General features: G+C 43.0%; 1 protein-coding gene across 1 annotated transcript in view; it reads right to left on the bottom strand.

Annotated features, from left to right (window-relative positions):
- cacna1eb (calcium channel, voltage-dependent, R type, alpha 1E subunit b) overlaps positions 1 to 14,606 on the bottom strand; it is a 49,901-nt gene extending 35,295 nt beyond the window's left edge. Inside the window, exons 1-4 of the mRNA XM_061083995.1 lie at positions 14,200 to 14,606; positions 9,148 to 9,408; positions 5,949 to 6,054; positions 5,394 to 5,533 (exon numbers count right to left, since the gene is read on the bottom strand). Coding sequence (XP_060939978.1) covers positions 5,394 to 5,533; positions 5,949 to 6,054; positions 9,148 to 9,408; positions 14,200 to 14,606 — 914 coding nt within the window. The remainder of the gene's footprint in view (positions 1 to 5,393; positions 5,534 to 5,948; positions 6,055 to 9,147; positions 9,409 to 14,199) is intronic.
- Positions 14,607 to 15,349: the final 743 nt, after the last annotated feature.

The raw sequence follows: 15,349 nt of genomic DNA, 5'->3' as shown, positions 1-15,349 counted from the left end.
TTTCTCACATGGTATATCACTATATAAACAAGTGTAGTTAAATGATGTGGTTTGTTTTTGTTCTGTGTGAATTAAACAAACTAACTACTATGATGAAATGAAATTGCAATTAATCTACGACTGGATCCTGAATTTTGAACTTAAAATCTGCTTAATCGAATTATGACAAACACAATATTCACCCTGGTTGGGCCTGTGCAGTAGTAATCAAGCTGAGGAGCACTGTTTGTCTTTTGGTAATTATAAAGTTGCTGTGTTCTGCTCTGTGCTCTATGTACTTGAAGGGAAGGAGCGCATTAGGGTACATACAGGTACAGAAGACGGGGGATGGAGTGGAGTGGTGAACTGGGGTCCATCTAGTTTTTTAGCCCCTTGGCCACCTGACCTCTATCCGGCCATGTGTGCACTTTTGATGCTGCAGATGCAAACTGCTTTGTCGTGTGAAGGCCGCCACAAAAGAGTGAGACTTTTGTCACTCCTGTGTGTCTGTCTTTGTGCCAGATGGCTAATGATTCACTCCCAACTCCCACCCAGTTGTATTATTCATTCTGTCTAAAGAGCAACCATTTTAGCTAAATATCACACTTTGCAAGAGGGACAGCAGCCGGGGGGGCAACACAGGGAAAGCTAATTTCCGTCACACCACCTGATGGGAAACCAACAAACACACACACACACACACACACACACACACACACACACACACACACACACACACACACACACACACAGACACACACACACACTCACACACACACACACACACGCACACACGCACACACACACATTCACCTAGAGGTATGTGTGCAGCTACAGCTGGGATCAGAATCACTTAGGTCTGATGAGGGAGTTATCAGAACATAAGTAACAACATGAGGGCATCAGGTTCTGTGGAAACGATTTGAACCTGAAGTCTTATAAATGGAGTAATGGGCACACGAACACACACACACACACAAACACACAAACCCACAAAGTCATCTGGGAGACATCGTATTGCTAATCAAAGCATCAGATCCACCTGAGCCAATCTGCTTGCCGCAGGATATAATTGACCATTTTAGGAATCCCAGTGATTTAAATTGATGTGTGGGTGAGTTGTTCTTGACTCTGTGTTTTTTGCTACACACACTTGCGCTCAGATTAAGGATTTTAATTGAGCTCAGCGTCCCAGCAGATTCACTGGTGGCAATTCATTAATATGAAATGGAATGAATGCCGCCAGCGCTGGCCCAGTGGCCTCGATTTGATTCCCAACCGGCCTCTATATGACACATGTGTGTTTTCTTTTAAGTCTGACTTACTTGTACTGTGCCACCGGAGTGAGAGAGTCGGTGTGTGTGTGTGTGTGTTTGTATGTATGTGTGTGTGTGTGTGTTTGAGTGAGAAGGGACAGGAAAGCAGCACATGTGCGACCAGAAAATGTGTCAGATAGGAGGCAGGAAACCAGGTCGTCAGTTACAGATTCCAGCTGTGACTGGAATTGGACAAGATGCTCTGTGGCCTGCACAGTGACGACTTGGTGCTTTTCACACAGTGAGTGACACGATCCGTTGTATCAGAAGAACTGAACTTGAATATCCGAGTTCACAGAAGCAGCAGAAACAGCCACATTTTGAGCTGAACTGCTTTCTTTTCAACATGCTTTTATACTAAATGTGGAAAAATTAAGGTCTGAGATGAGTCCATACTATAGCTCACTAGCCATTACCTCTCTGGACTCTATATACCACCATGAAGCCCCTTTTACACTGTTAAAAAAAAACATCTTTTGTGTGCAATGGGAATGGATACAATCAGCATTTGCTCCCGGGTGCAATGACTTTGCAGTAGACATGAGTTTTTACTGCTCTGGCAATGATAGTCAGCGATGGAAACACCATGTTGAACAAGCTAATTTCCTCCTGTTCTACATTATTTTGGCGGTCCAAAAATTCACGCTGCACCTTTTCTAATTTGCCTTGAACTTCCGGGCGTTGGCGGGTAAATAGCTCTAAACCAGGGGTGTCAAACTCATTTTTGTTATGGGGCCACATACTGCCCACTTTGATCTCAAGTGGGCCAGACCAGTAAAATCATAGCATAATAGCCTCGTACCCCCCCCTTTTTTGTCACCGCCGCCACCACACCCCTCTGCCCTGGATTACGTTGCGTCGGACCCTTCTTGGAACACGGACCTAGGAGTCTATCACACGCATTGAAAGTGAAAGGTGAGGGCAGGCGCGCGCCGGCTGAGGTGGGATTCCAGCCCCCCGGGGCTCCGTGCACACCACTGCGTACCCCCTGAACCACTTTGCGTACCCCGTACTCCAGTTTGGGAACCGATGGTCTATGGCAGGGGTCACCAACCTTTTTGAAACTGAGAACTACTTCGAAGGTACTGAGTAGTACGAAGGGCTACTTGTTTGATACAAACTTCCTGAATAAGAAAGTTGCAAAGATCACATTTTAATAATAATAATAATATATGTGAAGAGAATGTCTTATCACATCAATTTAAATTATTTCTCGCAATAATCATTAACAACGATTTCCACAACAATAATGGTAGGAAACAGATATATTAAAACAGGCTTTATTTTTTTGTTAAGCTGTTTCCACTTGGCTTAAATTCAACCTTATTGAAGTACTTTTGGTGCTATTTATCACTACATTCCTCCATCAATCTGTACTTTTTCAAAAAAAGAGAAACAATAAATTAAATTAGAATCACTTTGTTACAACGATGATGAAGTTCAACCAAAAATAACACATGCATGTGACTGGGGTGTAATGTTTCTAAGTGTCTTCTTAATTTGTTGGGTCTTATACTGTCAGCTGCCAGAGTTTTCAGACCTAAAATATACACTAGTCTCTCCTCATCCCCCCCTTCATTCACTGTGAACCCAAGAGCAAGGCAGGCTTCATCATACGTTATTTTCAACTTGGTTGGCGGTTTTGATTTTTTTTTTTTTTATTATTTAAAATTAAAAAAAAAAAAAAAAAATTATTATTATTATTTATTTTTTTTTTAATTTCGAGCAAGCCTTGCATCCGGCGGGCCAAGCTGGACCCCCTGGCGGGCCGTATCCGGCCCGCGGGCCGTATGTTTGACACCCCTGCTCTAAACGTTTGTCTACTTTATTTTTATTTTTGTACATCTTTCATAGGTATAGTGCAAGATGCAACACTGGCAAGACAGCGAGGTGAGAGAGCTTCTCCGATTCTGAGATTCTTTCAAACAGAAATGCAGACTCCCCCACAGGCAATGGGGAAGGGGTCAATCTGCTTTTTGGGGGTTTAGCTCTGTTTAAAAACATTACTCATACCTGCTAACTTTCTGGTGTAAAAGAGGTGATGAAATATAGAAATAAGATATGAAAATAGAAAAATAGATATGAATAATATAGATATGAATAAATGTTTATCGCTTCAAACCGTTCTTCCACATGGTGAGGGAGCTTAAATCAGATTTCACTCACAGCTCTAAAAACCTCACAAAACTGTCATCTCATTTCATCCCATTCCTGATTATTAGCCCCAAATTTCTGTTTGCAGCAGAAAGAAATGTGTGACCTCGACACTAACTGGTCTGTAAATGCTTATGTGCCTTTTATGTAACAGGCAGATCGAGAGACAGCGAGACGGAAAGAAATAAGAGATGCAGAGAAAAGGATACAGATAGAGAGAAGGATGTGGGTGTCAGGTTGATATGAGATGTCAACATGCCGACAGCAATCCTCCCGCAATCCTGAATACTGTACACTTAGCCATGAACAGCTCACCACTGGTAACAATGCTTAACTCCTGCACAATTATTTCAATAAATCCAATCTTACAGGGAACAAACGAAGCTGCTCATTACGTTTGTTCTTTGTTTTGGCTCTACCTTCTCCTTCCTCCCCTCGTTTCATCCCTTCTTTTCTCTCTCTCTCTCTCTCTCTCTCTCTCTCTCTCTCTCTCTCTCTCTCTCTCTCTCTCTCTCTCTCTCTCTCTCTCTCTCTCTCTCTCTCTCTCTCCCTCTCTCTCTCTCTTTGCATAACATCTCCAGCGCTGCATTCACATTTAATTCACAGAGGTCCTGGGGGCCAACTGAAGCAGGTTTTAGACACAAGTGCCAATCCACTTATCCGCCCACCTATTGCTGACTGCAAAGCCTGACTGCGCCATGGAAACACACATTTCCCTTGCATTTATGTTTTGTCTTCCTGCAGATGATTGTAGCACATGAATATACATGTTTGTAAAGGACAAATCACAGCGACGTACAGACCGGCCAATAGGGTCAACCATAGCTAACCATCGAGCTGCAACGTCATCAGGTACAACATGTCGGGATTGGAATCCTGTAAACCGCAGTACGTGCATGGAAAAATATGGATAAGCGCCGACACAAGCGGAGCCGCACGCATGAATGCGCCAACATAACTCGACAATCAGCGTCTGAAATTAATCATTTGGTTCACTAGTTGCCGCGTGGTAAACTGAAAATGAATGCTGTCAAAACTAATTGCAGAACCAGTTGCTGAGCAATAATTTAAAACTTTTTTTTCCCCACTCTCTCATACAAGCAGTGGAGTTTGTAATTCATCATGGAGTTCAACCAAATTCAAAATTAAAAGAGAGGAGGCGCACACACACACAAACACACACACACACACACACATACACACACACAAACACACACACACATACCCACTTTGTTATATTTAGAATTTTAATATTTAAATGCTACTTTGCAAACCTTCAACTACAATCTTTTATTTCTGATGTGAGTTCGTAATGATCAGGCTCACAATGTCCGTTATTTCTCCTGTCAACAAATGAAACAATGATTTGTTGTCTATAAAACCATTAAACAAATCAAAGAGACACATTGTTGCACTGGGTGACATGAGACTTTTTGGACTGTTGTTTTGAGACTTGTCAAGATGTTTTTGGGTTGTGGACGTTTGATTAATCTTTTGTTGGACTTTGGCCTGAGCTCTCAGTTGTGGCTCTGAGATAAAGATTTGGGATTTGGGTTTACCACTTTTCTTCATGAGTTCTGTGTTTCCTGGTTTTATTTTGAAGTCCGGATGTCCTTCATATGATTTCCTGCCTGCCTTTGGGTGTTTCCCTCCAGTTTTGATTATTGCCTTGACTTGTTTCACCTGTTTGTCACATGCTTTACAATTGTGACATCCTGTCTGTCAAATTCAAGACTTTTTGGAATCTGTCCTCATGTGTAATTTGCTCCTTGCCGGTTTCCGGTTGTGACAGTTTTTGAATTAGTCCCCTAAAAATTCAGCATTTAAACTTATAAGCATCTTTTATAATAAAAAAATATATATATATATATATATATATGTACACACTCTTAAAGGACTTGTGAAAAGCCAGGTGTTGAAAACCTATCCGCTGATGTCACTCACCCACTGAGCACGACTATGAAGTCCATGACGTTCCAGCCGTTCCTCAGGTAGGAACCTTTATGGAAAACAAAACCGAGGGCCACCAGCTTGATCCCCGCCTCGAAGCAGAAGATCCCAATAAAGTACGGCTCTGTCTTCTCCTGTGGGAGAAATGGAGCAGGATGGAAAGTAGGACTAATAAAGCAACAGGTTAGAGGCTGTAGGGATGAGAAGCTCAACTGATCTAAAAACTAATATTCGTATAGCCATGAACCATAGGGCCATATTCTAACAACTACAGGCTAAGATGTGTTTTGCAAACATTGGGGTCCAGTATAGACTCAATGTTTACTTGTATGTGCTGCAGTTGAAAATACATTCAGACAATGCCATGATAGATTACATCTGAGGTATACAGTGATGGGAGAAGTACATAAATCCTTGTAAAAGTCCTCCATTCAGAATGTTTTTATGAAGATTTTCTGCCCTTTACTGTAAGTTTGCTAGTTCTGCATTTAATAGCACGAAACCTGTTTGTGTGTTGAGGTTGTGATAAAAAACAGATCTTGTTCTCACCAGTCTTTTTGCCATGGGGGTTTTATCCTCTCCTGGGAGGTGCTGCTCCAAGGCCAGGACGACACAGTTGGCAGTGATGGTGGCCAGGATCATGTACTCGAATGGTGTAAAGGCGGCAGAGTTAAGGAGAGTATTTTTTGCAAAACACAAGAGGCACAAAAGAACAAACAAAGCAAACATATAAAGACATAAAACAGCTCAAATGTATTTTTTGGAGGCCAGTGTTACAGGGATGAGGCAACTTAAATACAGTTCATCTTTACAGGAATAAGTCCCATAATATAATACAAGCTTTACATGTTCAATACACTGATGACTATAACTGTTATTTACTTTTTTTAAATTGCATAAATATATCAAAGTACGTGTGTGTGTTTGTGTGTGTGTGCATGCTTCAGTGGATTTAGGAAAAAACATAGATGCATGAATGATGACATGACAAATGAATTATAGCACGGCTCATATTCTCTGGCACTGGAAGCAATCTGTAAGAGAGATTGCAGTATCCATGGCAACCAGCTTTTTAAAAGTGCTTTTCATTTTCAAGAGAGAGAGAGAGAGAGAGAGAGCAGGTTAGAGAGGGAACAAGAGAGAGAGTGAGGTGAGCAAGAGAAGTCACCTTGGTCGTCCTGGTCTTACAACACAAACTACATTAAACTGTTCTCAGAGCTCTTTCCACTGTCCAAAGTGGGCAACACAGTATGTGGTCTGCGTCCATGTCCTTGTCCTTGTATGAAAAACTTCCATGTAGTACCAACTAACAAACAAACAATCTGACCGGGGTGAAAAGAATAATAATTTTCTATTAATTAATTAATCATTAGAGATGTTATACTTCATGTTCAGAACACAAGTGTCTGAATGTTTTCTGTGGCTGAAAACCGTTTAAAGTTAGTTCTGGAAACTTATCGATACACTTAACATTATTTCTGCCTGGTTTCTCCACCTTCTTCATACTATTTAACTTTAAAAGAAACATCTGTATATTTGTGTGTGTGTGCGTGTGTGTGTGTGTGTGTGTGTGTGTGTGTACGTGCATTGGCCCTTGACACTAGTGTGTGCTTGTGACTTTCAGTCCCTCGGAGTTCCCATGAGGCAGCTGCTCCCTGTTATTAATTTTCCTGGCTCCAGTGAAACGGGGTCAGTGACTCACAGAGGAGAGCTCTGATGGTTCCTCTGGGACCGACACTGCCTCACACTGACAGGTCCACTCCTGCCATTGAAAGCAGTTGAAAAGAGAACGATGGAAAGTGGGAAATGAGAAATGTTCCACACTGTTACTTCTATTACAACCCATTACCATGCAAACAGATTATTATGCATTGTGTGTGTTTTCGAGTGTTGTAGGACACACACTGCTGTTAACCATCTTTCACACAGTGCTGCTGTTTTATTCATTTTTCTAAGCCTGCCACCACGCAGCAATTGACTAACATTTTTTTCAGAACAATATGATTGTTTCTGTGGTTTTTACATTTTGACTGAATGCGATATAACATAAGATACTTGAGGCAACACGACTACAACTGATCACTTTCATTATTGATGAATCTGCCACTTTCTCCATCATAGGTTTAAAAGAGCGAATAAAGCTTCAAACACAAGTTCCTAATGCCAAATGAGACGTTTTTTAAATATCTCATTTTGTATAACCAACAATCTATAAGATTCAAGAAAAGCAGCAAATAATGTCATTATTAATTATTAAGCGTTCTTGTTTGAAAAGTGGCTGAAATGGTTCTCAAAATATGAATTTTCGGTCGACGACTGATTAGTTTTATTTCCATCTGTATGTGAAGTAAGCTGCTTAATAAAACATCTATTTGAAACTACCAGAACATTTAAATAGTTGCAAAGTATAATTTTTTGTTAATTAATGAATTATATCTCATTGTTTCTGCTTCATTACACACATTGTGTTAGTATAACTCACAGGGAAGCTGGTACAGAGATGGAGAGAACAGACAACTGCTAAAGTTGTGGAAGTTGTTCAATGGATTTGTGCAGCAACACACAGTCAAAGACTATCGCTGTGAATTCATATGAATCGTTTTTTAACTTGCAGCCTCGGAGCCTGGACACTCTGCAAATATCCGGGCCTCACCCGGTCGATACTCTGACATGTGTTGCTTTTACAGCCCACGATCCGCCGCAGCTCTACTGCCCAGCTCTCTCCCACATGCCTCTGCCTCGATGATACCGACAGTCACATTTCTGCGCTGCCAGTGGCCAGCTAGTCTTGACCACTGTAGCCCCCACTCCCACACACCCGCAGAGCCTGTGGTTAGGTAACACTGGGAGACTGGCATGCTGCACTGGAGGGGGTGTAAGACAGGAGGAGCAGTGGGTAGATATGGCAACTGAGGGATGTTATTGAGCTGGTATTTGCTATGAAAACATTGAAACATGCACACAGTTTGTCTGCAAGTCCACAAATGATCCTGTGGGTAAATGAGTAGCACTGCTGGATTTGAATGAAATCAGAGATTGTGATTGAACTTTATATTGATTTGCTTTGAACATTAACTTCCCTGATCATCTTTGTCGGCTCAGTTCAAGTTCACTATAAAAAGAAGAGTGTTGGTCGATGCTGCAGCAGGAAGCAGAGGAGAGCTGCCTGCTGGATTTGAACTGACACCTACTCATGGCCGGGTTCATATTCCAATGAGCACTAAGGGAGAGGAGATGTGCCTACATGCCACCCCCACAGCATGCAGCTCTGCTTCTAATGATCACCACATGCTAACTCTCTGTCTGCTGCCAGCACCGGAGCACATGGAGCCCGCCGATGAATAGAACCAGGGCAAGTTACAGAAGAGATTAAAATCAACCATGTGGATGGAGTAAGATATTGAGGAAGATGGTGATTTAATCAATGACTGGAAATCATGATAATGCAAATAGGTGATGTAAACAAGTAGGAGGCAAGGCAGCTTTAGAAAAGACCCTGAAAAACATTAATGTTATATTATTGTAATAATACTGAAAATGCACTTTAGATTGAACTTCTTTAGAGATTCAGGAGAAACAACCGGTCACATGCTGCCTGTCACTGTCCATGGTGCTGAACTGACAAAGACACACACACACACACACACACACACACACACACACACACACACACACACACACACACATACACGTAACTTACGACCATGAGGGGCTCACATATAACTGGTGTTTTTCATAGAAAGGATATGGCCACTCAATGATCTTCCTCGCGTATTTCCTGATGATGTTGTTCTCTGCGAAGATGAAGAGCGACCTGTTGACGGTGAGGCAGTTCTGCCGGTGGGGGACCGGGTTGTACATAGCCATGGTCCGGGCCCGCTGCGCCTTGGCTTGTTTCACGGAAGCCGACAGAACCGCCTCCGGGTCCTGGGGGTCCCCGCCTTGCTCCATGTCCCCGTCCCCGGAGTCCATCGTGGTGGCCGCGGACTCGTCTCCGAACCGAGCCATTCTACAAAGAGACGAGGACGAGGAGGCGCTCGGCTTTAGTCAGTTGTCACCACAGGAAGACTTCTAAATAATGAGAACTGGATCTGTGCGTAAAAGGGTCCACCTTCGATCCTCTCACAGCTTTTCGAGTGCCAAGATTCCTCCCCAAAAAGTTGCCAATTCGTATAGCTCCACATCCACAAGGGGAATCAGATCATTCAGCTGCAGGCTTATATTTCAGGATGAAAACGACTGCAAACACTCAGCAGCATCTCTGTGATCCCATCGGTCTAACTGCGCGTTACAATCAGCTCCGGGTAACTTTTACGCACGCGTTCTATACTCGAAAAAAGAAAGAAAAGAAGATCCACCGAGTTCCTATCTCACAATTTTCTATCAACATCCAAGCTCATTTGGAATCTGATCTGACAAACCGGCAGCAGCGTCATCAATATCTGCCACCAATATCTCAACACACGCTGAGATCCGAGGGAAGTGTTCGCAAACTTTACGCATCTTCTCGATCCGGTAAACTTAAAAAAAACAAGCCCCGGGTCTGAACCTGATTCTTAAAAAAATTAAAAACGCACGAAGCTCTTCTCCGATCAGTGCGTAAATGTTGTACGAGACAATTGCGGGAATCTTACAATCATCACCTGCTGGGGGAGAGGAGAAATGATCACGCATAAGCGGCGGCAGACCCCCACTCCCTCCCTCCTCCCTCCTCCCACTGTACAACATTTCACGATGGCGATTTGAAAAAAATGCATCTGAATGAAAGCTGGTGGAGAGGAGGGACATGTGTTTTGTTACCATAGCAATTAGAGTTTGCTGGTGATGAACAAATACCTTTTCCCTTTAAAAAAATAAATAAATAAAAGACAATATAGCCTATATACAGAAGGCTGTGTGGGTATGTGATTCAAAGAGCAATTACATAAAGATGTTTGTGGGTGCTGTGGAAAGATAAAGGGCAGTGGAATCCATTTAACACTACATCAAAGAAGAAGGGATAGTGAGAACAGGCAACAAGTTTGAGACAAGGCAAGAAAATTGAAAAAATAACCTTTAGCTCCGTCTGAATGAGTTCGACTGATTTTCCTCCACAGCCAGTGTCATATTTTACATTTCATATCCATCCAGACAGACTTGCACTATTAAAACATTTAAAACTAGGCCATTGTTCTAATATTGGAGTAAAAGTCTGGAGTAAAAATAGAGCATGAAATAGATCTGAGGGCTGCTCCCTTTTTGAGGGAGAGGAGAAGAAAGCCGGGTCTTTCTCTCACTCCGTGCCACAAGTGAGACCTCATTAGGCAACTGGGCTCTCTCGCTCCATCTGCTGCTCTCTCCCTTCCCCACTGCCTTCCCGAGGATGACCACTTCAGCCCCCACGGACCTGATATCCTTCAGCCAGGGGTGGGGGCTTGTTTCTTTTAAATGCATAAAGCTGCTGTTTTTCACATTTAAAACACACCATTGCAGCTTCAGTCCAGATCATAAGATGTCACTAGACTCCACTAGTGCAGGTATGTGACGCACAGACGGGCAGTGGGGGGGGGGGGGGGGGGTTGTGATTGCGATCCAAGAGAGAGTGACAAATTCATACTTGGCAAACAAGTCAAAGTCTGGGGGAGACGGTAGGGAGAAAAAAAATTAACAGGATCTATGAATAAGTCCCAAGCCGAGCTCCAGAAACCCCATGCCATGATTCTGCTAATGTGCATGAAGCAGGCGGGAGTGTCACTTCATGCAAAGCAGGAGAGCGACAAAAAGGCAACAATGACCTATTGAGTGGAGGATGGTTTAAAAATAGCAGCAGGTTTTCAATCAGCACGTCATGTGTGCAGTTTGCTGGGAGTCAACACGAGTGTCTGTGCAGTGGTATCTCTCGTTCAGTCTTACATAACAACGCTTAAAAATAAAAACTCCACATAAATATTGGTCCATCTCTGCAAACATTCGGTTTCATATTTTCCATCTCTCTCTTTGCTGTTGTTTCCATAGCGACATAGCTCTCTCTCTCTTGCTTTCCTGCTCCGTTCTTTTCATTTCTGCCAACAAAAGCCATGTTGCACAAAGGAGCAACCTCTTCCTACAGAGATGTGGTTCTCCCAACACACACACACACAAACACACACACACACACACACACAAGGTCATCACACATCTCCTACTTTACGTCACAGCACTGATGACCCACTGCACCGCACAGATGACCAGATGTAGTTTTGCTTTTGTTCGGCTTTTGTTCGGCTGCCTACTCAAAGGGTTTCTGAAAATAGCTTTGTGTAAACTGTCAGCAGAAACAGCAAGAACGGCTCGTATCAATTTTCCAAGGCCTGAGCAAACTTTGAGGGAGCAGATCTCGAGCAGAAAGGGTCATGATTAGCGGATTAAATGTACAAAGGGGCACTGAAAAACAGACGTGGTGGAGCACAGCAGCTTGAATTTTAATGTCCTTGGTCCAGCAGAAAAGAACCAACATCTTTAGAAACACAAGCATCAGGAGAAGATAGCTGAAGCGAGGCTGCAGGTGACACGCGCTGTGAGTTAAACGTTAATGGGTGTACTTTGTGCCAGGACTCTGAAGAGCGTTTATATAATTGCAGACAGGCTTTCACCCAACACTGACTGGAGTGGTTTTAGCATTTTATTTTTCTCTCTGTTCCCTAGCAACAGACATCCTCTAGTTCTGAGTTATGTGAGTTTGATTCGACCAATAACCGCTGCTTACAGCACAGAAGATCTGTGCCAGTTTACCTATCTGCATCTGGTTGTGGTTTTCAGAGCAATCGCCCGAACCGGCACCGAACAAGCTCCAAATGTTGAGCAGCTACAGATGGACCTCAAGGAAAAGTTCGAGAGTGATATAAAAAATGCTTTTTCAATCATGCAGAAATGTTATTTTTTTATTTTTCTGAACCTCAAACCCTTAAGTCTGACAATTTTCCTCAATATTAAATTTGTCACCATAAAATCCATTTAACATTTGAGGACAAATTCAACAATATCCAACTCTGCTGCAGCTCTACAGGCATCATCTGCTGCCTCGCTGCTGATCCTCTACTCTGAGTCCCTAGCACCCCCTAATGGACAAACAACCACAGTGCATGTACAGGAGTATTTTGAGATCAGTGTTTTGCTCAATGTTAGGTCAAATTTTTCACATTTCAGCTTATTATATGCCATAGATGCTCATTGTGGTGACATTTAATGGCTGAAAATAAAAAAGTAAATCATGTACATGTTAGATTAATGCTGTATGTGTAACTGTACATGTGAGGAAAAGATGGAAACCATAAGAGAGGATGACAGTACACCAGTTAAGTGGACCTGTAGTGGGTGGTGGAGGTACAGTAGAGTAAAGAGGGATCAGAGGATGGATGGACAGATGAGGAGGAGGAAGAGGAAGGGTTGGTGGGTTCGGGGGGTCATGCTGATGGAGTACCACTCCACATTCAAGTGGTGGAAAGCAGATATTCAGAGCAATGTGACGCCGGAGTTGAGAAGTTCACAAGCAAGCACCCTCAGCCCCGTCATTAACAACGCTATCCGGCATCTGATTTCAGTAAACCAACAATGTTACACAGGCAGGGACAAAAAAAACAAGAAAAAACATCTGATCAGCTGACGAAAGCAGTGGGAAAGGATTTGGTGATTCATTGGTGGAACGATAACAATGCTTGTGACAAAAGCCCTGTATCTGCATGCTGCTTGTATGGAGCACCCTTTGTAATAAGCACTTTGTAGCTAAGCAACAAGTTAAAAGTGTTGAGTTTCATACTGTAAAGGTTCATCATTTGAACCCTTGTGTTAACAATGCTCCCCTGCAGAGTTTCTGACCATTACTAATACGATTTTAGGAGTGTGGCCTGGTTTCGATGGTTCCACTTTATTCGGCTGATCAACAGTCGGTGGTAGTAACACAACAAAGTATGTAGAACCGAGCCAACAAAGGCAAAGAAGAAGAAAATTGCTCACTAGTGAACATGGATGTAAAAAGTTAGGTTTAAAATTTTTCCAAAATGCTCTTCAGAAAATTATTTTATCAAGAAAAAATGTATTTAAAGCTTCTATTAGTCCTAAAGGAGCTACAAGGTGTTTGGTGAGAAACTAAGAATCTGCTGATTTGTTTACAAATCACTCCACAGGTCTTCTTTAACCTTTTTTTCTTTAAAGCTGTGTCATACATGTTTTGACCACTTGGGGCCACAAGCACCGGTCACACCCACTGCTGAAGCAAAGCGTACGTAAGATTGCTCAGTAAATCTAAAGGGAACTGCAGAGTTTGTGGTAATTAACTGTGGACTGGTCAATATGAAGGACACATTCACACATATCCACCTAATCCAAAATATTGATCAGTGCAGCTTTAAAGAAGCAGTTATGTGCTCAGTATATTATTGAAGCTATAGGCTGTCGCACTCCTATCGTACATTTTCATGACCGATTGTTTGACACATCATAGAAGGAGAGGCACAGATGTCAACATGTGTTGGCTGGATTCCATTTCCAGTCCTTTAGTATGCAAGGTTTACTGCGACATTCATGTTGATACTGAGCTTTCTCTGCTTTGACAAGTCAGAATGTCTGCCATGAAAAAGGTCTATTGACTCTCTCTGACTTCCCAGCATGCCTTTGTGATGGACCCACAAGACAGGTTCAAGAGGTTGAAAACCTTCACTGCATTTACAATACATTATGTGTTTCTTCTAGCCTGGCACTTTCATCCTCCCCCGTGGAGATTAAGCATCTTTACACGTACAATTTAAAAAGGACTCCTTCGCCTCAGAATCTCTTTTATACTCACTCCCACTCCTTCCTGAGGGCCTGCGGCGTGCTCTGGATTTTGTGAGCCTGGTGAGCCATGATGATGTCCTTCTGCTCCACGAGTCCCCCACGCCGCCGCTGCATACCATGGGGGCTCAGAGATCCCGAGCCCTGATCAGACGAGCCCTCATCGTGACCGTAAGGCACATCGCAGCTGGCCGCTCGAGGTGGCAGCCCCAGGTACTCGGGGACGGCATGAGGGACCTGCAGGGAACTGGATCGGGCTCCCTGGGCGAGGCCGTGACGCGGAGTAGGGCTGGGCTTCCAGTCCTCGGGCTCGGGGAGGGACAGGGAGGACTGGGCATGTGTCCCTCTTGTTTTACCACAGCTGGATGGAGAGTGGGTGCTGGGTGTGAGGGAGAGGGTCTGGTCTGAACTGGTGAACATCTCGACAGGGGTTGGTAGTTGGTGGCTTCAGCATAGTGCTGCAAAAAAGAAAAATTAGAAAGAAAAATGTATGTGTTTAGTGAATGGTAAGCAAGATAATAGTAGATGAGACACTGCTCAGAAAACAACTGACATAATGTCTGTAATCTTCTGTAATCTACTGGCCACTAGTGGTGTAGCTCTAAGGATGGCGATGTCTGCCAATTTGGTCCAGACTGAATTATCTCAGCAACTATTAGACTGCCATGAACTTGTTCCACAGATAATAAAAGGCATATAGAAGTTACTTGTTCTGAACAATTAACTTTTTGTTGGAAGGATGAAATTTGACCTTCACTGTCCCCAGACGATGAATTCCACGTCAAAAGTGATTCCCTGATTTTCCAGTTTGTACCACCAGCAGGTCAAAATCTCTCATCAGCATCAACTCGACATGGGAAACCTTTTCAACCTTCATGAATATCAGCTCACATCATAAACTGTATATCTGTTCACACTGAACCTCTCACATGATGCAAAACGTATCTGTAATCTGGCTTCATGAGTAAGTGTTATGATGTTTTATCAGATTGGTTTGTAAGCACAATGTGAATGTTAGCATGTTAATATTAGCATTTAGCTCATTCAGCTGCGCTACAATACAACTCATAGACTGGATAGGCCAGTAAAGATGGACAATATGACATCTTTCCAAAAGTGAAGCCAATGCGTCTCGCTAACCACCATGTGGCTGCCTGTGGTAT

Source organism: Limanda limanda, chromosome 13 (assembly GCF_963576545.1).
Source record: "Limanda limanda chromosome 13, fLimLim1.1, whole genome shotgun sequence".
NCBI classification, from domain to species: Eukaryota; Metazoa; Chordata; class Actinopteri; order Pleuronectiformes; family Pleuronectidae; genus Limanda; species Limanda limanda.
The sequence above is the reverse complement of the archived record's forward strand: the minus strand, read 5'-3'. Positions and strand labels throughout refer to the sequence as shown.